Here is a 26967-nt window from a genome sequence, read left to right as displayed (position 1 = left end):
CCTACTGCAGTGCTCTCAGGGGCAGAGCCATGGGAACGCACAGACATCACACCACTTCACTGTAGATTCCGCTGTGAGGGAGGGCTCGTACCGACATGTCTATACACAAGATACAGAACGTGTTTTGGGCGAGGTACAATGTGAACTTGGCCACAGAGGTGTAGCTACACAATTAAACGTGTCTTTTTACTCCTTTCAATGGCAAACATAATTTTGTAATTTTGCAGTGAAGACGGTATCTTTTTAAATGAAATGACAACATCTTCTGTCTGTCTGTTGACATCCTCTGTGTGACGGGTCTACACTTGTACTGTGGTCTGGTGTGTATTTACTGACTGTCCTAAACTGTGTGGTGTGGTTGTTTGAGAATTAATTTGCAGTTTTCATGAGTGAAGGAGTTAAGTTGCTGCGAAAAAAGGTTATGTCATAAATCCATTGAATAACCTTTCACCTCATTTCAGTCACACATCAAACTATGATCTATGGCAGGGTTTTTCAACTGGCAGGTCACAACCTAAAGCAATATTTAGTTACAATTTATTTTAAGGTGCCCTTATAACACTGTTATAACACAAATAAGTAATCAGTCATACTATTAAGCATACTTACTAGGGTTTGTTATTTGTAATAATACATAATTTACTGTTTTGTTTTCTAAAGTATATAGGCCTATTTACTGAATAGGCCTATTTGTCTAGTGTTTGGCGAGTATCTGGCTTTTTTTTAACAGGAACAAGCTTGGGCCGTATAATTACAATACCTCATGATTTCTTGGTATAAGCAATTTAGCGGGGTGAGTCAAAACCAGGTCAAAACCGGCCAAAACACATGCACGCATCGGATAACTTCCTGATTTCTTTTCTACCTCCGCTCCAGCAGAAGCCAAAGCCCCGCCCCTTCGCGCTCCACACTGCTCTGTGATTGGACAAGCGAGTCTTATCGCGCTTGTGTTCTGCAACAGCCGCGAGCCGCTCAGAAGCTCCTGGAGACGGACGCGGACGCTGATGCTTCGCCCTGTGGATGAACGCTTTGTCTTGTCCTGTATGAGAGAGGCGTGCGAATTCCCCGGGACGGGCTACTGGCTTCGACAGTAGCATAAAAGGATTCGGGAAGTTTTACAGGTACATTTGGAAAGGATCCGGAATATGTATAGCGTTTAACCGAGCCCAATCCACTGGGAAAAATCGGAGCGCCGTTTCTGCATTGCGTACGGGAAAAGGTTGAAATCGGACGCTAATAAATCGTTTGACTGAACCCGATCTTTGTGCAGTGGTAGGTTTGGCTATAATGTAGTTTTCTCGTATGTTTATGGAAGAACGGGGGCCAGGCGCCGCAGTGGGCAGCGATCGCTTTAACGCGGGCGGTACGTGCGAACTCGAACGAGCAGCTAACTGGCACGTACGCTCCCAACTCCAGTATCTAGATCAAGCCATCAAAATACTCCCAAAGAGATCGTTTGGCCTGCGTTTGACTGATTTTTATCGCGTGGAGCAATGTAATTAAACGATTCTATTCGCTCGCAAAGGATAAATCAAGACGGATATTGTTTTTTTATTATTATTATTATGTTTGTTTATGATCTTAAATCACCATTGCGCTTGTGGTTGGTGTTTATACCCAGTAAAAGAAAATTAGAAAATGAAAGCTTTTGGTTGCTGTTCTAAATTCCTGAAATTGTATTAAACCCAAGTTATAACCTGCATTGGTAAGTTAATTTCATAAATAAATAACTATATATATATATATATATAGAAAATTTGTGCGAACAAACAAAACACTGAATATATATATATTTATATATATATATATATATATATATATATATATATATATATATATATATATATATATATATATACACACATACACACACACACACAATATATACACAATGTTTTTTTTTACAGTTTGCTGGGGGGAGGGGACTTGGAATAAACTTTCTGTTTTTATCACTATGCCACCTCCTCTCTCTCCTCGAGAAAGTAAGGGTTTAATCTTAAGCCTAGTTAAAAGTATTGATTAATTACCTTCTAATGCCCGTCAAGGAGTACACTGACCGTGTTATCAAGCCTATTGATAAATGTCTAATGGCGATTTAATGCGCTTTAATGTGTCGTTTTAAGCACTTGCACATTCTGAGAAATGTGTACAAAAGGTGTACATTATTAGCAAGTCGCGCTGTGTAGTTTGTACATAGTATACATTACGAAATTCGAATTGTAGCATTGTAGACAGTGAGCGAGTTATTCAATGACATTTGAGAGAGTTTTGAAACTCAAGCACTTGCAGCTAACCGTTAACTAACACAAAGACATGTTAAACAAAACACAACACATTTAATAAACGTTTAAATCTATGTAAAGTGATAATGGCAGGCAGTGATGTTTTGATAATGTGATGTCAGATATGGGAAGCTGCTTGAGTGGCATACTGTTGCTATAGTAACCTCTTCAGGCGAACGCGACTCTATTTTTTTTCGCAAACTTTTTAGCCACACTGTCCTGACAAATGTGTAATATAACCTAAGTGATTATTTTTGAAAATTTGTGCGAACAAACAAAACACTGAATACTTTAGACCCCAAACTCACTCTATGCTTATAGACATGAAAATAATATTGTTGCTCTGTTTTTTTTTTTTTTGTTTTTTGCTCACTCTATGCTTATAGACATGCAATTATTAATGTTGCTCTCTTTTTTTTTTTTTTTTTTTATAGGTATCCTGGATACATTTTTGCACCATGCAGGAGGCAGTTGACACCGCTGTGCCTGCTTTAGGTCTGCCAATGGGGACCGGAGAGTTCACCGAGCAGCAGATGGGACTCGCCAACAAGATCCCGTTAGTGAAGCCCTACTTCAAAAAGAAACACGCACAGAGAAAACTGGACACAAAGTGCTTACGTGCTTTAGATGACCCTATTTTGAGCACGTTATTAAACTCGGACGCTCTCGTGTCAGGGGACGGACTGTTTGTTCTGAGTAACCCAGCTCGACCGCAGCGGAATATATGCACGGCCGCCCCGGAGAAGCAGGCGAGGATCAGTCAGGTGTGCCTGAAGGAGGAGGATGAGGGGGAGAGCACAGACGCCGATGTGGCCGCGGGCGAGCTCGCGGGGGAACAGAAGGTGTCGGATATTCAGCAGGTTTCAATAGACTCTAATGAGCGACGCTTCCAGCCCCAGGAGCGCGACGAGGCGGCGCCCTCCTCCGATGTTTCAGGGCTGAAGTTAAATGACATCTACACCACTGAGACTTTGCAGGGTGCAAATTGCCGCGCCATCAAAGAGGGCGAGATCTTTCAGGATAAAAGCGAGGAGGCCTCTTTGGATCTAGTGTTTGAACTCCTGACCCAGCTCCAGTATCACACGCATCAAGGCGACGCTGTATCGATCTGTGTGGATTTCCTCCAGGGCGTTTGCGTCTATGGCAGTGACTGTGCCCAGCATCACACCGTTTTACCTTACCACTGGCAAATCCGCAGAGCAGATACGCAGATCTGGCAGAGCATATCGGATGACTCTCAAGAACAACTGGAAAGGCTTTATTGCAGCCCTGACAATGAACATGTCAGACTTAAGTTTCTGTAAGTGCTTCTGGTTTTGCCCTGTGGGTTAATGCCTCTTTTCATTGAAACCTCTTGAGCAGTTTCAATCATTTATGCTTTACCTGATAAGGATACGGAAGTACAGCTAAGCTGAGCTTGCAGTTCAATGAGAAAACAGAAAAAAATGGTGCAAGGGAGGGACTGGTATGATGCCCTACTAAAAAAAAAACAGCCTAAACCTGTCTGGTTGACTGGTCTTATCTGGTTTAGCTAACCAGCCAGCTGGTCGCCCAGCATGACCTGCTAAAAAGTAACCAAAAGCATTCCACAACCAGAGAGACCAGCAAACCAGCTTAGGCTGTTGTTTTTCAGACGTATGGAAGGAGCCAACTAGTTGAAGTGAAAGAGTGCAGCATGTGACAGGAAGTTGCCTTGTATCTGTTTCATGGATGAGGTATATGTGACTAAGAGATAGCTTCTTTCCCATAAGCCTTCCGTTGGCTGACATGACGTGTGGAAGCATACTGACAGCTGTGAGCCGTGAACTTGCTCGACCCGCCTCTGCTAAGTTTGGTTGAACGCACACACATTACACGTGCACGCACCCACTCACTGCGGCTTGAGCTCAGGCGGTCACACGCACTCGACGCACAGACAGAGAAGGGCTCACACGCAGACTTGCTCACAAACATGCACATAAATTAGCTTTAGAGGCAATTATGCACATGCTCACCCACACACACTTGCTGTCATGCACGCACGCATTTATGCTCCTGTAAAGGCCTTTTTAAATTTTATTATGTTGATCATTTGCACACACAAACACAAACAGCCTTAGACCTACCAATCATACACTCCATTGCCACAATTTATATCGCAGAGCTGCAATCATGGTGGCTTTGACCCAGCAGGATTTTTTTTTGCCTAAACAAAAAGGGCCCTTTTGTTTGTGAGAGTCTTGTTTAGGTTCCAAGCCTTGTCTGTATGCAAAAGTGGTTTGTAAAAGGAAGTGCACTTGGTCATGACAAAGCAAAAGAGACAGTGATTTTTACTGCTCGCTATGACACAGCTCCCGCCTGCTTTCTACTTGAAGATAGCATTGTCGATTTGTCATGGAAATTCTCCCACGGGACAGTCGGCTATTTAGGCGGTCTTTGTCTACAGAGTTTAATAGACAGAATTGCCACATAACTGTCTCTGTTGGCCAGTTTAGCCCATTTGCTCTTAAAACTGTGGCTCACAACGACCTGTTTCATGTTAATAGCTGAAGCCGACCATTAACGTCCTGCTGACTTTGGTAATTCAGGGGTAAAGTGAGACCCACAGAGCCTGTAAACCACACCCTTATCTGCTGAGTGCTGACCCCCCATATTTTTTGTTTGTGTGGAGGATTTTTTTTTTCTCTCTAGAAGAATTCATTGTGTAATGGTATAAAGACCATTTTAGAGCAGGAATGAAGAGGTCTTTGTTATAGACGCTATGTATAGTTGCCCCTGAACATATTTGGATACTTTAGCTACACGTAAAAATGTTTTGACATGTCATTTATTTAGATTAAAAAACAAGAATGATCAAACTCAGGATCTTTTAGTTGAAAGAAAAATGGCTTTTCAGAGTGAAATGTATCACAAAATTACGAAGGTTTTAAATGATAACCGTTTAGAGTTATGATACAGTATTTGGACACTTTCCGGTTGTCAAATCGCTTCTCAGATCTTGGTTTGACATTTTGTTTTGGTCACCAAATTTCCAGATGCTTCGGGGGCAACTGTGTTTTTGAAAGTCAAGATACAATATCAGACATATTGGCATTTTGAAGACAGATGGTAGAAAGTGTCTCAATACCCCGGGGCCACTGTACTTTTGAACTTCAACACACAGGCTCACTGGTCAGGCTCTTACTGTGTACACTAGTTTGCAGTAATTCCCAGGAGCAGAAGCTTTCTTCATTCTTGTTTATATCCTAAGAAATGGATGAGCAGGGGGCCCAATAGTTTTTCATTTTTGTGTCATTGTGCCGCAGTGTGAGAGAACCGTGACCCTTGATCCTGGAGGTTTGGTCTCCATGGGAGCAGCTGAGGGTGAGATGGTTGTATTAGTCACACAATCTCACTGTGCACCAAGGGCATGGTGACCTGAAACCAAGGTGTTTGCATGTGTGTTTGCGTGTGTGAGAAATGAGATAATGCCTTAGACAGGCCATGAAATAATTCACACGGGTGAGTTCTTACCATCAGCTTGACTCATAAATTTAGTTCTTCCTGCATTCTTTCTCTCTTACACTTGTACCAAAATGTACCAAAATGTACCATGGTAATAATGTCCGAACCTTTGGATATGTTGCATGTAAATGAATATGCACTTTCACTTGCAAAAACGAAGCATGGTAAGATTTTGGTTTTGTACATTTCTGCTAAGATACAATCATGGTACTCTTGGAATACCCTGTAATTACCATGATACATGGTATTTTGTTACCATCGTACACATAAAAGTATTATGGCACTGTCATCTGACTGTATCAAGGTATACGTGGAAGTACTTGATCTAATTATTTTAGTACCATGTTATATTTGATAGTATTACCATATGATACTATTTCTATACCGTATTGTTGTCACAGTATTTTAGTATATTAGTGTTTATGTTAAAGTGCAATTATATTACCATGTGATACAACATAGTAAGAGTAATTTTACCAAGCATGTTTCTCTTGTTTCATTCTACCCGGTCTCATGGCATAGACGTACCTCGGTGGACGTTTTAGCGAGACCTGAAATACGTACCAATACGTACGTATCACTGCAGTTTCCAAAAGAAATGAACACTAGAGGCAGTAACTCCATTCCTTTTCACACAAATTTATAGAGTTTAAATTAATAAAGCATTATTTTCGCAGTATTACTTGAAGAATATCATGTTGTGACTTCAAAACAATATTAATATGCTGGGAGATTTGAAAACTGATGATTTTGAACGTTAAAATCGCACATATCCAGCTTCATAGCTTTGAGTTTTCAGAGACGGTAGGTTTGTTCGGTACTTCACTAAGTTTGACAAAGCAGTTCAAATCTGCATATAAGTCATGTCAACAAATGTGTTTTGATATCAGTTTTGCATTTGTAAACACTATTATGTAGGTTTAGGGTTGGGTTTGGTTTGGTTTAGGGCATAACTTTTAGCGATGGTCCTTGGATATTTAAATTCTTAACTGCCGCAATACGTACCAGAAGCAACGTAATAAAAAACAGCAATACGTAACTAGATTAACATACTCAAATGTGCCAGGGTTCATGTATTAAACCTGTGTTTTTTCGCCATTCAGTGGACTTTTCTCTTTGAAACTGTTGCGAAACGTGCAGTGAAGTATTGGGGTAACGGTCTTGCAGAAACATACACTGAGGTATGTATTTTCATGAGACTGGGTTGGTTTCATTCACTCATCAAAGTTATTTGTCTTTTGTTAGTGAGATCATAACATGCTTTTTTTCTCACACTCTTTTAAATGTGCTTTTTAACATCAACAAAAGCTGCCAAAATTTGCAGCTAAAGTATGTTTATGTGTTTCTCTTTTGCTGAGAGGGACAAATACAAAGAGAAAGAGCCAAATAGTGGCTGGATTGTCTGAACAAACAGTTCTAGTCCCGCATGGTGTTCAGTAGCGCACGTCCCGTCAGTCTGTGGCCTCCACAACAGCCTGAGACTTTTTGGAGACTTTTTTCTTCTCGTAAAGAGAGCAAGAGGGAAACGAGAGCTTTTTTCTTGCCCTCAGCTCTGTTGAACCCGTCCTTTCTGTATGGGAACAAAAAAACGAGAAGTCAAGAGTGTTGATTGATGTTGATTTATTCCCTTGAACCCTTGAATCCCTTGAAGAGGAAGGATGGAAAGCCCTTCGCACTTTATAATCAGTTGCCAGTCAGAGACTTTATCACAGCATAGTTTCAGTGAAGATGTCAAGTTATTACTAAATGAGAGCTCTTGTTTTTGGATCAGTGTTATGGAAGCTTGCATGTCTTCACTTAAACCACTTTTGCCATAAATGTCTATTTGCACCTGATTATTTTACTTCAATGACAGATACATCCTTCCGTATTTCAATAAAACTAGCGTAGACAGCTACATTGATTATTTTTGGGAGCGATATATTTTGGTGGGATTGTGCTGCTCAACTTCAAGTGTTTGGCAGGTTTATGAAGGGGATCATCATCTGTTGAATAGATTTTCTTACTCATAAGCCAATGTAAGCTATGCATTTTCCAAAAGTCACCTGGTTTAACCATTGCTGGTATTCATTTAAAGGTATAGGCTAGTTCACCCAAAAATGAAAATTCTGTTATTGATCAAATAAACCAGATCAAATAAACTCTCTCTCATTACTCTTTCTCCAAACCATTCTTTATTCTGTGGAACATTAAAAAGACATTCTAAAAATGTCTGCGTTTTTGTGTCCTTAAAATGAAAGCCAATCAATGTTGTTTTGGACCGCACTGACTTTCATTGTATGGACAGAAACGTTCATCAAAATATCTTTCGTTTGTTTTCCACAGACTAAAGAAAGTCATAAAGGTTAGGAATGACATGGAGGTGAGTAAATGATTGCAGGATTGTCTTTTCTTTTTTTGAACTCTTCCTTTAATAGCATCACAGTCAGAGGCTTTTATCTGAGTGTGTAAATGTATAACTATATAGCATGTCACTTTAAAAGGTGTTTGCACATTACTGATACGGCCTCTGCAGCTTCCCTATGTGTCACTGTGTGTGTGCTTTCTAAAAGTATCTGTTTGCTGAGTGTCTCATGACTGAATTTACCACTTGCATAGTTGACTGCCTTATCTCAGGGTTGGTAGTGTGTGTTCGGATGCATACATTAGTGTGTATGTTTGTTTAATTCTGACTGTGCAGACTGTGATGCTCATGCTTGGTGTGAATAATGCTGGCATGCAGGCAGCTCAAGCTGAGCATGAAAAAGTGAGTTGTTTTGTGTGTATGGGATTAAGTGTAAGAAGATTGTAGTGTATTTTGCTGCTTTGGAATGAGAGGCAGTCTCTCTCTTTTCTCCCTCACTTGGTCTGCTTGTTTCCCAGTCGTCCAGCTGACTCTGCAAACCACAGCTAGCTCAGAGGTGCTTTTTCACTGGCATGTGTGCCGGGGGGCACGGGGTTGCCGGGTTAAAGTCTAATCATCAGAGCATGTCTTTTAGATGTGGTTGTGTATGTGGAAAATGCCAGTCCCGAAGCAGACCTTGGGTTTGGGCATGCTCAGTGGTGTACATGGTTTTCAAAGGCTGCTAATCCTTCACACTCCATGCGTTCTCTTTCTCTCACTCACACTTTCATCCACCTCCCTTCCCTTGCTCTGATCCTTTTACTACTGTTTCTCTTTAGTACCTTGGTCGTGTGCATTTAAGGCTGGAGAAGTCAGCAGAACCATGATTTAGCTTTCAGAAAAGCAGAACTGTATAGTGTTTTAGTCGGCCAGCTGGGCTCGAGTTCCCCTGATTTGCAGAAGTGTTGGATAAGAAGAGAATGGCCTAAACTGGGCAAGTTTATGTGAGGTTAAATATCTGAATTCACTTTGGGACACACTGCTGCTAAATGCGCTTGTCGCTCCTGTTCTGAGTACTTAATATTATTCTGTACACCACAGAGTTTGTTTATTGCAGAAGTAAGAACCATACAGTCGAAAAGCTCGGAACATTTTTTTATGGTGACTGCAGATTTTTATGAAGTGCGTGAAATTAAAATACACCCTATCTAATGTTATTGTTTTTTTTTTTTTTTTTTTTTTAATCATAAATAGATCTTCCGGTGAAACAACAGGCTTCATTTTAGTAACATAAGCTAGTCTTTTCCAATAATTTAGTCTGCTTAAATCCCACAATCTCACAATTACTCACAAGTTCACATTCAGATCTGTCTCCAACTTTTATCAACAACCAATGGATAGAACAAAGTCTTTTTTTGATAATCCATTTCACTTAGATGTATACCACAATACTAAAGAAAAGGCCAGTTTTTACTTCTTGTTTATTGCGACTTTAATCATATTCTGTACACACACAGTTTGTTTATTTACAGTTGCATTTACACACGTCGCAAACTGTATTGTACAGTAAAATATGCTCTCAGAAAATTCAGATGTTGCTACAGATTTTTTTAATTAAACTGAAGATCTAGTTGTTAATGTAGTGACAGCACTCTCTTTTAAGGGTGATCCGATCAAAGCCACTAGAAGGCAAGCTTGCAACCTTTAGCCAAAATAGCATAAAGGCTAATGCTAACGCTTCGGGTTTGCCAGTACGTGTTAAAGGAGACCAGAGGCCTTTTTTTTAAATGGATGTCAATGGAGGAGAGGCTTGACTACGCTGAATAAACAGCTTTTTAGAGGAAACAGCTTATCATTTAATGACTCCACAGCCTATCAGCTAATCCTCAAAATGTTTAACATTATGCAATATTTCTGGATTGAAATATTTTTAGAGTTTATACTAAAAAAAAAAATAACCAGACTTTTTGTGACAGGTGGGATTAAGTTTACGGCACTTCTTATTCATTCCTGTGGTTTCTGTAAACGGTTCATTGACTTCAAGGCTGTAATGTGATTGGTTGTTAAGGCACACACGATCCAAGTTAACCTTTACGCTTTCTCCCATAGAAAGGAATACAGACCCTCTCATCTCACAATAGTGAGACAATCTCTGAACTGACTCATTCACAGAAGATTACATTTTGAGCAACTCAATATAAAAACTACAAACTGTTATCATCCATGTTTCATGTTTATAGCTGCAAGACACCAAAATGTTGCTTTGCTTATCACTGTTTTAGATCAGAACAGGAGTGACTATATACACACAGAAGAATAGTTTAGGGTAATTCAAACTTCATGCCGTTGTGTACATGGGATTTCAAATTGTGAAACTAAGGCCTGTAACCTTCTCTTAGTAAGTACATGAACACAAACAGTTTTATTATCTGATTCATGTGGTATTGCATTCCAAAGTAGGTCAGAAAGCACTTTATATAAACACATGCAGAGTTTTCTCTGTTTGGTCTACCACTGCCGATAAACTTTTTTTTTTTTTTAAATCACTAAACAGGCGTTTTAAAAAAAACCTTCAATATAACAATTGTATTTTCAAGTGTTCGAGGTAATGTTGCTGGTTAGTGTTTTTAAAAGCTCCCCTTCCTCAATCTATTTAAATCTCACCGAGTCGAGTTAAATGAGGGTGTGTGTGTGTGTGTGTGCATTGGCTGATCTCAGCGCCTGACGATGGTGAATCATCAGGTGGCTACAGGTTATGGTCACCGTGATGATGAACGCTGCCTCATGATTGGGTCAGGGGGACATCAAAGTGACACAACACTTCAGCAGGGCTTGCAGGAAGAGCAGAAAGGGTTATTCACCTGTGACTCCACCTCACAGGTAGAGAGAGAGATAAAGAGAGGTGGAACTGGCTTATCAACCGCTCCCCTCTCTCTCTGCTTCTCTCTGTTTTTCTCAACACCCTTCATTGCCTTTAATTATAGTCTCTCCATCCTGCCTGCCCATTCACATCTATATTGCACTTATCAATCTTTCTGTCCACTCTCACACAGCTCTCTGCTCTCAGAATTGTGTGTTTGTGCAGATGTGGACTAAAAAAAACCTGTGGCTTCATAAGTAGGTTGTGCTGATGAGCGCAGAGAGAATCCGTCTTTGCACTTAATTTAATGGCCGGAAGGTTATTTATAGCACTGTAGAGAGGGAAGGAGGCTGAAAGGATGAAACAGTCTCGGGGTCCTCTGTATGGGGTGACCGCGCTTTGTCTGCGACGCAGGGTAAGGGGGCACTAGGACTTCTATTGTTATCTCCGTGTTATTACGCAGTCCGTCGGGCGCCCTGGCGGATAATGGTCGCCATGGTTACCCGGTGCACAGGTGGCCGACTTGAGCTTGGCGGGCCAGGCTTGAAAAAGAAACGAGCACTTGTTCGAAAATGAAAAGAGTGTGTGGGTGAGCTACAGTGAAACCTAGTCTGGCAGAAAAGCCGGCACAAATGTGTGTGTGTGTGTCTGTGTGTGCATGCTGCAAGTGAAACACTGCGTGCTAGGTGTCGCATACCTCGATGCACTTCCAAAAGAAAAAGGTAACACGAGCTGAGCGCTATACAAATCTGCATGTGCCCGTGCTAAAGTGCACCATGTTGTGAAATCCACGCCACGGTCCGTCCCACCGCCAGCTTCCCAGGTTGCTACAGGTAATTGCGTCTGAGAAATGACTTCATAAATGACATTGCACACGAATGTAGCAGCAAGAGAGCTCTGGTTGTTCTGAGACACTGTGTAATCCTTTCTGTGACTCTCTTATTTCATGTCGTCTTAGCTCTTTACCTCCCAGTGCAGTCACTTCTGTGACCACCCATTCCTCCTTAATCCCAGAATGCCCTGTTCTTTCCTCATTGTACCTCATTGTACAAGCAGAGTGTTTTGGACAAAGAGCGAGCGATGCAGAGCGAAAGAACAGAAAGCTACAGACAACAAACTCTGCTTCGTTCTTTCTGTCGTTATAAAGAGCCTCTTCATTTACCCAAACCCGTTTTCTCTCATCTGTTTTGTTGTTGTGTTTTGTTCACTCTGGGAAGTGATAGCTTTCGTTCTTGTTAATGGCTTTAGTTTGCTCCTGATTTAGATTCTGAAAGTGCGGTGTCTACACTGGTCTTCTCGGTCACCAGCCCCGAGGAGAGATGCTGGCTTTGCTCTATTGCTGTATTGTGCGCAGATGACTTAGCGTGAGTCAGCAGCTCCCCGGAGCGAAACTAGCAACATGATTCCTGCAGAAGGATATTTGGGTTGTGAAACTCATGAGTGGCTCATTCTGTTTAGAAACTCCAGCTCAGCCCAAGTTTTGCATCTGTGGATTACTGAACATTTGTTGTGCAAGAGACAGCGTTTTTATTTCTGGGATGTTGTCGGTGCGGACATTTTGTACATAGAATTCAGGAAATCTGATGATGTCGTTGTCTTTTACATAGAAGGGAAGGATTTGGATCGTTGATTCAGATATTTTGCACGTACTGTAGGGGAGAAAATCACAAAATGAGATCTTTAAATGTCTCATTTGTCACTCCTACACAGCAGTGAGGGCAAACAGAGACTGTTGCTTGCGTCGTCTGCGTTTATTAGACCCAGTAATCTTACAAAAGAGCTCAGAATTGCCAGCATATCATAATCTATTTAGAATACAGAAATACAGTGATTATGAACTCACGAACTCATCAAATTCTTAGCCAGTTTGTTATTGTTACCCAAAACAAATACTTGAAGAATTGTTTTTAGTAACGGAAAAAAGAAAAGTACTGAAATAAGTTTAAGTACAATTACAAAAACTGAAATACAAATACCATATTTTTTGGACTATAAGTCCCTCGTGAGTATAAGTCGCATCAGTCCAAAAATACGCCATGACCAGGAAAAAAAACATATATAAGTCGCACTGGACTATAAGTCGCATTTATTTAGAACCAAGAATTAACAGAAACCATTACCGTCTACAGCCACGAGAGGGCGCTCTATGTCTTCAGTGTAGACTATAGGAACACTGAGCATCATAGAGCGCCCTCTCGCGGCTGTAGACGGTAATGTTTTCTATTGGTTGATTTCTATCGGTTCATGTCAAATTAATTTTGATAAATAAGTCGCACCTGACTATAAGTCGCAGGACCAGCCAAACTATGAAAAAAAGTGTGACTTATAGTCCGGAAAATACGGTATATTAAAGCAGCATAAAAAAGTAGAAAAAATTACATTAGCACAGGACAAAATAACTAGAATATAAATAACAATCTTGGCTCAGGTTGGTCTGTTGGCTTGTTTATAAAGGGGTTTTGGGCATCAGCTGGATAACCAGCTACACAATAAACACCAACATGACTAGGCTTAGAGACCACCTACACCAGTTTAAACCAGCTAGAACACTGCTGGGCTTAAGCAGGGCTTTTAAAGACAGAATACAATTCACATTACAGTTTTATGTTCTCTCCTATATGTCATATAAATGGTTTTATTTGTGTCAAAGTCATTTTATGAGACACAATTGAGAACTCCAGTGAGGTGTACCTCTGAGTTCTAACACTTTTGGGATTATACTTTCACATTCCCTGTCTAGATATTCAGGTTTTGTGTGTTTTAGCTACCGGTATATAAGACAAAGCTGTTTGGTTTGATTTTCTCGAGCTGCCAGTTTTATTCAACCCATATTAATGTATCCTCCCCAGAAGTGAGATTACTGAAACAATCTACATGTTGTCCCCTTGCAGCTGGGGGTGTGAGTAATCCTGGATTTGGTTTCCTTTTTAGTGTTCTGAAGGACATTAGCACCTGTAAATGTTCAAGTTTGCCTGCTAGACTGGTATTATCTGGGGCCTTGGCTCTGATGACCTGAGGGGAGCGCTGAAACTGCTCTCCAGCATGGGAAGCCGGTCTCTCTGTTGGTTTTTGTTGGCTGAGCCAGAAGCCGCCTGCTAGGGCAGATTGTGTGTTTGTGCCCGGAACTGTCCGTTAAAGACAGGCTGTCCCGAACATGCTGCTTTGGAGCGATTCTGAGTGTGTATGATTGAAGCCCATGGTGTTCCAGTTGAGAGGACACAATGTGTGTCTTTCGTTGTGAAAAAGAGAGTAAGGACCATTCTGGTAGATGCTGAAGGTTTCGTGATTATTTTGGGGGCCTGCAATTCTGTCCTCTCTCAAGTTGATCCAAACCTGTATGGCTTACAACCTTCAGTGATTTGTTTTGCCACTTACAGTATTTATGTAATGAAGAAGAATAAGGTGATAAAGGAGGACCAAAAAAAGAAAAAGAAAGAAATAAACACCATAACAGTGCCTTTAAACTAGTTCATGTGACTAATGTGCTATAAGTATTCTGAAGCCACAATGGTGATTGTGTTAAAAACAGTCAGATATTTAATTAATCACTGATCTTACTTATTAATCTTCCACACAGCTGTTAGCCACTGTGACTGACTCATTGAATCAGTTAGTTCCAGTCGGTTTAATGAACTAGATTTAAAGTATTATTTGTATCATAGTGCAGTATTTATTTATATTAGAATTAGCTTTTATTTTATATATAGTTTTTATTTTAATGTTTATTATATATATATATATATATATGTGTGTGTGTGTTTATATATATATATATATATATATATATATATATATATATATATATATATATATATATATATATAAAATTGTAGTAATTCTGTACTTCATCTTAAAATTGTTATGGTTAGTGGCATTTAGTGTCGAATATTTATATTTTATTTTATTTCAGCTTTATTTCAATTAATTGTTAATAGTTTTAGTTAACTATAACACTGTTGTGAAGTGGCTCAATTGATTCATTCAGAAGAATCTGACTCAAAATTCATGTGATTCATTTGTAAATCAGAGATTGCTAATTCCATTCTTCCAAATGCTATTTTTGTGCTCTGGTGGAACTAATGCCATACTGGTTTGGAACAACACGAGGCTGAGTAATTTGTGACAGAATCTTAATTTTAACTCGTTTACACATTGGACTTTTTTTTTTTTTTTTTTTGGAGAGGGCTGCTGGGAAACTCTCTTACTTATTCCTTCTGTGTGAGAGAGACTCATGGAACCACATTTTGTGTGTGTGAATGTCTGGTTTATGCATACGTGTGTTTTGGGCTGACTCAATTCAGTAGGTCAGCTAGCACAGCAATGATAAGCATCTTCCTCCCTCTCTCTTTCATTCTCCCTTCTCTCTTACACACATGCGTGCATGCAAGGTTTTGGGCCTGTTTTTTTTTTTTCATGCATTTCTTAGATCAGATTTGGTGTCTGTTGGAATGATTTCAAAGATAAAAAGACATTATGTGAGCGTGAATAAGGGAAGACGCAACCTTACCTTTTTGGTTAAGCTACAACCCAAAATATCACCAGATTATAACTGTACTCTTTCTGGTTACCATTAAAATCTTTAAAAAAGGACAGATCCTCCCAACACTTCATGGTGCTTTCTGCTTTATTTATTCTTTCAATTCATTGCTACATAGATTGTTTTTGCTCACTGTGCTCCTGTTTAGTCTACTATAGCCACATTTGAAAGTCTTGTTAATGCTCACAAGTGGCCTCTTGCTTGTATTTTGTGTGTATGTATTTGTGAGCTTGTTGAGATCTCCTCTCTGCTAAGCCCCTTCTGCTGTGCTCTGGATATCCAGTGTTTAGTCTACCTCGTGACTGTCCGCCACATTCGCTTATGAGTGTTTCTTTCAGGCCTCAGTCCACCCATCCTGTCAGAGCGCCATGTCCTTCTGCTGTGCTTCTGAGATTAGCTCTCAGAACTCTCTGGTGTGTTGATTTTGAGTGTATCAGGCAGTTTTCGTCTAGTGCACTCAGCAATCGTCTGGGTCTTCGACCTTTACAGGTATGCTTGAATGAGAGGGTTTCATATTTGACTCCTTAAGAACACAAATGGGCATTAATAATGGATGATTTGTGTGCGACTAGTTTTGAACAGAAGCACTTTGAGTATATGTGTTTGTAAAGGTTTTATATGATTTAGTCTCGAATTCATGGCAGCTTTCATTGGCCAAGGCCGTTTGACCGACATGTCAACCAATCACAGTTTTTTTTCGTTCATCGTAATGTTTCGAGGAGTGAAAATGTCACCACAATAATAGACCGGCGTGTAAAACTCTTGGACGTATTTTAAAGATTATATGCCACGAACTTTACATTTTTCTCATACTTTTGAAAATCCAGCGTTTAGTTGATCCTAGTAAGTGGTCCTCATCACAATTGTAAACATGCAGTGTTCTTCTTTCGAGAAGGGGTTTGGTGCCACGGTATCTTTGTTTCCAGGTAGAACGTTAAAGAACGCAACACAAATTTTGGAAATTAAGTAGAATTCAACCAATACGATGATGACTTCGACACTCCTGAAATGTTTCCACTTTTGTGTCCCATATGCATCAGACGTTTAGCCAACGTTCTGTGGCCGTGACGTTTAAGGCTGAGACGTATGTTATTTGTATAGGCGTCTTAGTCTTTCACCGGTTGAATTTTGGGTCTGCATGTGGTTTGAGCTTTATCTGAACCACTTTTGCCCAGACATTTCACCTTTAACCCCAAATCCTCTTTGTGTTGGAGAGTAAGTGTGATCGATGAGGCCATTATTAGCAAGCCGCCCCCCAGGAGGGTGACCTAAAAAGCCAAGGTCTGAATGCAGTGGGCAGTCAGGGGGGTCACCGTTCCATTCCCCTCTGTCTGGAGGACAATCTCACCACTCAATTGGGTTTTTCAGGATTTGAGGACCACAAAGACCAAGGGAGAGTTTTCTAATATGCCCAAGGAATTTTGTGGAATTTAAATGAGATGTTTTTCTTGAAAGGCCTAGGGAGCTTATTGTTGTCATGGCTCAAGAAAAGATTAATACATTGTCGGGATTTGAATTTTATTCTGGGTAAGCGACTGTCATGTACATGCGTTTGAGATTTTGTGTTTAATTTCTGTTTACTTTTGTTTCACACACAGCGGTCGAGTGTTTACATTGGACTTCAGTGCCATGCGAGTTTGTGACCTGGAGTTTGACCTCGTCAGGCGTCTGTCCACGCCTTCCTGCTCTACAGCCACACCTACACCCACACCCACAAACACAAGCCCCACCCCTAACTCCCTGACTGTTTGGAAATACTACTGCAGAGATAACTTTGGCTGGAGGGAATATTCAGAGGTGAGAATCACACCAATCCTATCCATTCTCCCCCTTCTTTTATAATTCATTTTGACAATTATAATTTTACATTAGATTTCTATTTCAAATAAATAGTGTTTTTTTTTTTTAACTCTCTCTTTGTCAAAGAATCCTGAGTAGCAAAACTATTTTTAACATTGATGATAAGAAGAAATGCTTACTGAGCACCAAATCAGCCTATTAGAATGAGTTCTTATAAATCATGTGAGTAACTGCAGTAATGGCTGCTGAAGATTCTGTTATAACAGGAATAAAATACATTATAAAACCTATTACAATAGAATAGAGAAATTTATCAGTAATATGTTTTTATTGTAATTTTGTTCAAATAAATGCCATCTTGGTAAGCATGAGAGACATCTTTCAAAACATTAAAAGATCATGCAGACTTCAAACTTTTTGTGATTTTGGAATGGAAATAAAACCTAAACTCGTTCTTGAAAGATTCTGTGAGATTCACCTTTAAGGTCTTTTTTAAATAGTGCTAAGATTGCGCACACAAATAGCAGGTTTTCAGTTCCCAGAGTTAGTGTGTGTGTGTGTGTGTGTACGTGTGATTGCGTTGTGTATTGGGTCTCAAGTCAAACTGGCTCACACACACCAGAGAAGACGTCTTGTTCTACTCACAAGCGCCTGAAATCAGAACGTTGCATAAGCTTTCCTTTTAAAACAAATCTCTTATGATGGATACATTCTGACCAGTGCTCCGGATGAATTGAGTGGGAGTCGGGGCACATTTAAATGTTCTGTTGTTCTCTCTTTCTCCATCGAACACATTACATATACCTTTCTCCATTTCACAGCCTGTGGTTCGGTTGATTGAGGAAGCTAGTGGCCAAGGTCTGAAGGAGGTGCGTTTCATCACACTGCAGAATCAATACATCCTGAACATCCATGAGGGCTTCCAGCAAAATGCAGTTTTCGGTTTCTGCCGGCAGATCAAAAGACGACCGCTGTTCAGGTCCTCCATCATGCTTACCCCTTACCTCCAGTGAGTATCTCCGTTTACCTTCAGCACTCACAAAGTATCCTAAAACTCTTGTTAGACACCACTGATTTCACGCTGACCCATCTCCCATAACAACCAATTTTGTACCAAAAAAAGAGGTTAGTTCCTCAAAAGAGTAAAGAGTTTCACACACAGATTATTTTTTTTCTGGATGCACTCCAAAACACCAAGATAACTTGTAAGCAGTTCACTGCTCACCAAGAACATATTGGACTCTGCGTTATTCCCATCAGTGAAGGGTTTAAAGCGTATATCTCATTTTAATTGCTTGAAGTACTACTTGTGCCTCCTGAAACCCTTTCCTTCAGCTAGAACTTGGACTGCAGCTTAAGATGGTCTGCCATAATTTTCATAAGGAAAGAAATCTCTCTTATATCTATCATCTGTTGTCAATTAAAATATGATGTGTGCTTATTTACAGGGACTTATTTTATTAATGCAACAGATACAGAAGAAAGGATAAGGGTTAAATGGGTTCTAAATCTGTTAGGGTCTGTGTAAGAGGGTCTAACGTGATGAAAATGAAAGCCAGATATGAAAGCCAGATTTCTGGCTAGCTCGGTATTGTTCTTGTGGCATTTTCCTGCCCTGTCTTTCATCTCTTACATATTCTAAGTCACTCAGGCCTGTGAAGGGCCTGCGACATGTGGATATGTTTCTGTATGTTCCCTTATGTAAATTAAGCTAACAGCAGTTTTGAATCTTTTCCGTCCTGTTTTTTTATTTTTATTTATTTATATTTTTTTCCACAATAGAGTCGATGAGTCTAGCTGTAGTATTTGCCCCCAGCATTAATGGAACAGAATCAGGACTGGGCGATATATTATTTTAGCCTTTTGACAGTATTATATATATCACAATATGTATGAACATTTTTGAATGTTGAACTTCAAGTCCATTTAAATGATGAAACAGGCAGATTGAACTGAGTTGGGAAAATAAAGTCACCAACAGCTCTACTAATGTTTAAATTAGACACACTGTTCAGCTTATCGCTTTCATACTTACAAGTCGCAAGACAAGTAGGGATTGTTAACTTTATTCCCATCAGTCCGCTACTGTTGTCAGATAGAGGCCACTGCAATGCTAGTCCACCCATCTACAGGGTCCTGCAGCGTCAGGAACACATTGTCCTGAGCACAGGGGTGGAACTCATTAGTGCGATTGACAATTTGGCCGATCCACTGCCTGCACCAGCTGAGTTAACGCTCAGCAAGCAGAATGAGTCACCCTTTTATTCACACAGAGACACTCTTAACAAACAGACCCTTAACAGTTGCTTTCCAGAAAGTGTTTGCTTATCTCTTCAAAATGATTGCCCTAGCTTCTTTTCATTTGCTTTTCCTCAATCGCTTTCCTCAACTCGCACTGACTTGAGGGATAACCTTTACCTTCCAGAAATCTAATGCAATGTTTATTCACAGGACTGAACCCTGACCTCGATTTAACCACAAACTCCAGACTCATAAACACACAAGTGTCAAAATTGCAGAAGAAATTAGTCAAATTTCATGTTTCTCAATACCAATTTTGGTACCACAGAAAAAAAAAAAAAAAAAATCATTAATTTCTACGTATTTCATCATATAATCTCACGTTCCCTCTCTTCTTTAGGACTCTTGGTGGCCTTTCCTCGACATTTCTCTCCTTTCTGGAAAGCTCTGGAAACCAGCCTCTCTCTCCTATGTCAAGCGGCCCCTCCAAAGTGTACCCCGAGACTTGGTTACCCATGAATACCAGTCAGGACTTCCTGCAGGTGCCCGTCTCCCGGGATGACCGCAGCTACCGTACTGTCTACAGCCTCTTCCACAAGACCGTATCTGAAACCAAGTTCCGCATCCTGAAGATCCTCCGTGTCCAAAACCCCTTCCTCTGGGAGAAGTACAAAAGGTGGGGTAGGAGATTCTCAAACAATGTCTCGATCCTTTGTGCTGTTCAGAGTTGTTTAGTCTATTATCTGGGGCCAAAGCGGTGTTTAGTAAACACTGACATTACGGACTGGTTGAAGGTTATCAGGACAGATCTGTGTTTTTTATACGTCTATAAAGTGAGTATTTAGCCACACCCCTCAACAAGACTCTGAGGCTTTAATGTTTGCTTTCATGCTGCTAGGTGTCAAACATGCTAACGGTTGTTACTAAGATTTGTTGGTCGGAAACAGATGTGTTTTTGCGGTAGGTCCGTGAGGTGAACTTCTTAGCGTGTGAAATGAAGAACATGATAGAGGAAGTGAGTGCGAGAGGAAAGGGTGCTAGTGGCCTCGGTCTATTTTAATAAGACTGTTCGTGCCCCTCGTCTGTGGACGATTGGTTACAGAAAAAGGATGAGTCAGGAAGAAGATTTATTTCTGTTGACTCATGAGGTGTGTTTGTGCATGCATGTTTTTTCACTGCTATCTCAAGCAAGCAAACAATTAACTAATAATTGCATATTTCCATGTGTCTAGTAATGCCATTGATGGAGTAATTGCTGTTTCTGAACATACAGTAGACAGTATGTTCGTAAATATAATAATGTATTGATAGATTAGGTAGGCCTATATTACATTTTGGTAGTCTAGCATAGACATTTTCAAACTTTTTTATGCCAAAGACCCTTAAATAAAATTAACCCCCTTTCTTAAAATATGAAGGCAGCTAAATATTTTAATGTGTAAAGACCCACACATTTAAACTCTGTGAGAAAATGTTACGCGACTTCTACTGACAACGTTGTTTCTAAAAACTAATAGCTTTTATATAGTCATTGTACTGAAGCCAAATCAGATTACTAATAATTTATGTAATGTATGTACTATTTATTATGTTCATAATTTTTTTTTTTCTAATGACTAGAATAATGAACAATTTTTCACAAAATTATGTGTAGAATTGGTTCTTTCTGTCAAATTTTATATATATATATATACAGTCTTGTTCAAAATAATAGCAGTACAATGTGACTAACCAGAATAATCAAGGTTTTTAGTATATTTTTTATTGCTACGTGGCAAACAAGTTACCAGTAGGTTCAGTAGATTCTCAGAAAACAAATGAGACCCAGCATTCATGATATGCACGCTCTTAAGGCTGTGCAATTGGGCAATTAGTTGAATTAGTTGAAAGGGGTGTGTTCAAAAAAATAGCAGTGTGGCATTCAATCACTGAGGTCATCAATTTTGTGAAGAAACAGGTGTGAATCAGGTGGCCCCTATTTAAGGATGAAGCCAACACTTGTTGAACATGCATTTGAAAGCTGAGGAAAATGGGTCGTTCAAGACATTGTTCAGAAGAACAGCGTACTTTGATTAAAAAGTTGATTAGAGAGGGGAAAACCTATAAAGAGGTGCAAAAAATGATAGGCTGTTCAGCTAAAATGATCTCCAATGCCTTAAAATGGAGAGCAAAACCAGAGACGCGGAAGAAAACGGAAGACAACCATCAAAATGGATAGAAGAATAACCAGAATGGCAAAGGCTCAGCCAATGATCACCTCCAGGATGATCAAAGACAGTCTGGACTTACCTGTAAGTACTGTGACAGTTAGAAGACGTCTGTGTGAAGCTAATCTATTTTCAAGAATCCCCCGCAAAGTCCCTCTGTTAAAAAAAAGGCATGTGCAGAAGAAGTTACAATTTGCCAAAGAACACATCAACTGGCCTAAAGAGAAATGGAGGAACATTTTGTGGACTGATGAGAGTAAAATTGTTCTTTTTGGGTCCAAGGGCCACAGGCAGTTTGTGAGACGACCCCCAAACTCTGAATTCAAGCCACAGTACACAGTGAAGACAGTAAAGCATGGAGGTGCAAGCATCATGATATGGGCATGTTTCTCCTACTATGGTGTTGGGCCTATTTATCGCATACCAGGGATCATGGATCAGTTTGCATATGTTAAAATACTTGAAGAGGTCATGTTGCCCTATGCTGAAGAGGACATGCCCTTGAAATGGTTGTTTCAACAAGACAATGACCCAAAACACACTAGTAAACGGGCAAAGTCTTGGTTCCAAACCAACAAAATTAATGTTATGGAGTGGCCAGCCCAATCTCCAGACCTTAATCCAATTGAGAACTTGTGGGGTGATATCAAAAATGCTGTTTCTGAAGCAAAACCAAGAAATGTGAATGAATTGTGGAATGTTGTTAAAGAATCATGGAGTGGAATAACAGCTGAGAGGTGCCACAAGTTGGTTGACTCCATGCCACACAGATGTCAAGCAGTTTTAAAAAACTGTGGTCATACAACTAAATATTAGTTTAGTGATTCACAGGATTGCTAAATCCCAGAAAAAAAAATGTTTGTACAAAATAGTTTTGAGTTTGTACAGTCAAAGGTAGACACTGCTATTTTTTTGAACACACCCCTTTCAACTAATTGCCCAATTGCACAGCCTTAAGAGCGTGCATATCATGAATGCTGGGTCTTGTTTGTTTTCTGACAATCTACTGAACCTACTGGTAACTTGTTTGCCACGTAGCAATAAAAAATATACTAAAAACCTTGATTATTCTGGTTAGTCACATTGTACTGCTATTATTTTGAACAAGACTGTATGTGTGTGTGTGTGTGTGTGTGTGTGTGTGTGTGTGTGTGTGTGTGTGTGAATAGTGTTGTCAAAATCACTGGTTCCAAGTCATTATTATAAAAAAAAAAAAAATTCAGTTTTCATATTTTCACCCAGTTAAATAAAATAGTTCCAATAGTTACTGGTATTTGTAGGCAATAAATACAATAGAATAAGATTACATATTTGCACAATTTAAGACTTTTGACAGGTTTTAGAAATTATAATAAAACCGTAATATTGTCAAATAAAAAAATGGTTACACTCTAAAAAAAGAAAAAATCTAGCCAAGAACTATCCACTCAGACAAGAATAGAATGATCAATATGTAAAACATTCATGTATAGCTTGCTTGTTTTGCTGGGCTTATTTAGGTGGATGGAATCTGAAATCTCATGTATCCCTGACAGGCCAACTGAATAAAGAGGTGTGGATATCTTATTTACATGCTACTACGTGTCTCAAACAAAAACCTCGAATGTTATTCAAAAATTCAGTGCAGTGAACCTCACAACGTTTGCCAAATCCAGCAATTAGTTCATCCTCACAAGCACTTATTGTAGTAGCCTGGGAAAGAGAGCTGAAAGAATAAAGGTTGGTGTGTACATATGCTTGTGCAGGTGAAGACCTTTTGTACAATACTTCTGAGTGTTTCCAGGGTGTTGGCCAACGAGCGAGAGAGAGAATGTCACTGGGTAAGCATGAAAGAGTATTTGTTTGCATCAGTAAAAGAAAGAACACAACAGACTGATGGCAGACTAGCTTGGTGTAAAAGAGTTTAAAGGAGATGAAAGAAGAAGCTGAAACAACACGAGTGATTACTTTACTGGCGCATATGGAGTCACTTCTCCCTGGCAATGTGCGTGTGAGCGTGTCAGTCAATGATTGTGACAACTGGGGCTTGTCAATGGCCGTAGGGTCACTTGAGGTCAGTTAGGGCCAGTCAGTATCACACTGAGTACTCTACTGATCAGAGAGTTTCTTTCAGCCAGGCTGACCTTGCGTCCCCTATGCCCACAACAATAGAGGCACAGACTCGAGGCTAATTGAGCCCCGTTGCTGACCCGGTTCACTCAGGTCCCTGGCGCTCATCTGTTTACTCTCCCTTTCTGTACCCTCTCACTTCTCTGTTTTCAGTTGACAAGATGACAGGCTGAGTGCTCCAGAGTTAGGCTTGTTGGCTTGTTTTCGTGCAAGGGCAGCTGGCGTGCTCTGACACAACAAAGTTGTGTGTTTTATTTTAGTGCTAGAAGTTTGCATACAGTAAATGTTGGCATCAGGGTTCAAAATTCACTTTTTTTTGCCACACCTGTCAGCGGTGGCTGAATTGAGAAGATTTACCAGATGTGATGTTGTAAAGGCAAATTATTAACAGTACGATGTGGTGAAGTCCCACATGTGGGATTTTGTTATTTCTGTGCCCATGGGAGTACGGTCACACACATGGGATTTAGAATGTTCAGTGACATCACATAACTGCCGAATTCAAACCAAATTCAGAAACGGATGTGCTCAGCACTTCACATATAATCACATCTACGCAGTGTTTTCAACCACATAATGCTTATTTTAAGTTTCAGCCATTTAAATGAACATAAATACTAATAAAACCATACGTTTATAGTTTGTAAAATACAGACTTAAGTCTTTGGATGCAGCAATAAGAATCCATTCTAATATAATTTGCTGACGTGTTTTATTCATATCTGATATAAGTAGTGTCAGTAACAGTTCAGTCTATTCTGCTCTCAGTTCACTGGCCTCTTGCATGTATTTGGGAGAGACTGATGAATTTACGCACTGTAAATCCTACTGACAGGACTCTCTGAACTGCAGTGTAAACAAACATGACAGCATCCATCTCATGTTATAGATCAAGATCTTTATAAAGGTTTTTAAATGACAAAATAGACTCACTTACACGTATTTGAGAATCGGAATATCAGGCTGTTGATGACATAGTAAGCAAGTTTGTGAATATTTTGATCATATTTCAATTTCAATTGTTCATCTTTTTGCATAAAATCATTGTTCTGACAATACGATGAAAGCCATGCATTATGTTACTGACCAACTAGTTTGAATCCTGGTTGCATTGCACAGTTTTAGTCTGTTCTGTCTTTACTTTTGCCTGATGCTAGCTCCAGTTTTCTGGTTTTGGCTTTTAGCAATGTTAATAATGTTCTTCTCTTTACAGGAAGAAGGAGTACATGTCACGGCACATGTCAGAGATGGACCGCATGCTGAACGAACGCCACCTGTTCCATGGCACGTCCCAGGATGTAGTGGAGGGCATCTGTAAGCACAACTTCGACCCACGTGTGTGCGGCAAACACGCCACCATGTTCGGCCAAGGCAGTTACTTTGCACGCAAGGCTGTCTATTCTCACAACTTCTCCAAGCGCTCGCCCCGCGGTGTGCACTACATGTTTCTGGCCAAAGTATTGACGGGCAAGTTCACAGTGGGCAACCCTTCCATGCGCCGCCCACCCCCGCTGAATCCAAGAGACACCTCCAGTGACTTATTTGACTCCTGTGTGGACAACTGGATGGACCCGCAGATCTTTGTCATCTTCAGTGATGATCAGAGTTATCCTTACTTCATCATTCAGTATGAAGAGGTGGGCAATACTGTGGCTATTTGAAGATCACTGCACAGCTAGATTCCTGCACAAGAGACCTGTGCGCACATTCGGCCATTTTGAAAAGAGACAGGAGTAGATGTGCGCCAGAAATCCGAATAAAACTCATCGACCATATGGGATATGTACGGATATGGTTCCAACCCTCAATCATGTGTGAGGGTTTCTGTGTGACCTTTCTGTCCACGTCTTCTCATGTCCCTGTGAATACAAATAGGGATTGTGTGTATGTGTATGTCATCCCTCCTCGGTTCTGGACAGTTTAGTGTGTGAATCATGTGTGGATAAGTGTCTCTGCTGTGGCTTCCATGGATGACCATGGATTGGAACCCACTTTAGTAAGAGGCACGTCAATGGCTTGCCACTCGGACTCGAGGCTGCTGTTGCCGCTTCACATTCTTATTATTTTTTTCCACAAAAAAAACTCAACCGCTCCCATTGCTGCCATTCGCATCCCATACTTGCTATTTGTTTGAAGTTGTACATATGATCTCCTTGTTTATATTGAACTGTGTGCCTTTTGTCCATAAATAAATTGTTTATTTATGTTAGTCAATGTTGCAAGTAAATAAAAACAAGTTAAGGAGAATGTGACCGATGTTAAGTTGGTGTTTGTTTATATAGACTGACTTGCATTCTGTTCAGGTAAAGCATTGTAGATTGACGTTCAATTTTTACAGTTCACTTCATACAGTTTTATATTTGACCAAATTTGCTGCTGACCTTTTTAATCATACCCTGTGGTTTTCTTACAATTCAGACAACATTGTTACATGGTGCCAACATGAAAATTAAAACACAATGACAGGAACAGAGGCTGATCCTTTGAATATCTAGATAAATTGAGTTGACGATAAAACATTGAAGGCATCTTATGACATTCAGAAAGTGAAAGGGATTTAAGTCAGACACTGCTAAAATGCTAACATTTCATGGCAGGGATTTGCTTGTTACAGAATGCTACACTCTTATCAACCAACCCTGGAGTTAGATGTGATTAATCTTTAAGCATGTTCTACAAACGAAAATCTCTCTCTCTTGGTCTCTTAACCCACACCGTTCTCTCTCTTGCCCTTCCTCTCCAGAGGACTCTGGGTTCCTAAGCTCCATGCTTAATGAATCCCAGAGTACCAGAAAGAGAAAGGAGGGAGTAAGGGAACACCCTCACCACCCTGGAGCTGGCCAGTTTTGGAAACAACAGGTCCCCTAAAGTCTCTGCTGATATGCCTGAAAACATACTACCCAACCCCTATGCCAGTCCTCAATCTTTCCTTTTGTTTCTCCATCTGAACTAAACATGTGTCTGATAAGTAATTTTCAGTATCAAAGAATGATCTGAGTCACAGTGTGGGATAGGCTCTGACAGATTTCCAGAACTTTAACCAGATATAAAGTGTAGTTAAATGGCTTTTCAAACAACACTGGAACCCATAGAAAAGCCATGTGCTGTTTGTCTGCCAGACTGCT

The 26967-nt window shown here is 40.1% G+C and overlaps 1 protein-coding gene across 1 annotated transcript; it reads left to right on the top strand.

Moving 5' to 3' along the window:
- The first annotated feature begins 954 nt into the window (after positions 1–954).
- Positions 955–26094, top strand: LOC127934159 (protein mono-ADP-ribosyltransferase TIPARP). Its single transcript, XM_052531349.1, has 6 exons — positions 955–1121; positions 2717–3582; positions 17084–17282; positions 18107–18294; positions 19927–20202; positions 25056–26094. Exons 2-6 carry the CDS (start codon positions 2741–2743, stop codon positions 25501–25503), a joined length of 1953 nt encoding a protein of 650 aa, XP_052387309.1. The 5' UTR covers positions 955–1121; positions 2717–2740; the 3' UTR covers positions 25504–26094.
- Positions 26095–26967: the final 873 nt, after the last annotated feature.

The sequence above is a fragment of the Carassius gibelio genome, chromosome A18 (genome assembly GCF_023724105.1).
Source record: "Carassius gibelio isolate Cgi1373 ecotype wild population from Czech Republic chromosome A18, carGib1.2-hapl.c, whole genome shotgun sequence".
Lineage (NCBI taxonomy): Eukaryota > Metazoa > Chordata > Actinopteri > Cypriniformes > Cyprinidae > Carassius > Carassius gibelio.
The sequence above is the reverse complement of the archived record's forward strand: the minus strand, read 5'-3'. Positions and strand labels throughout refer to the sequence as shown.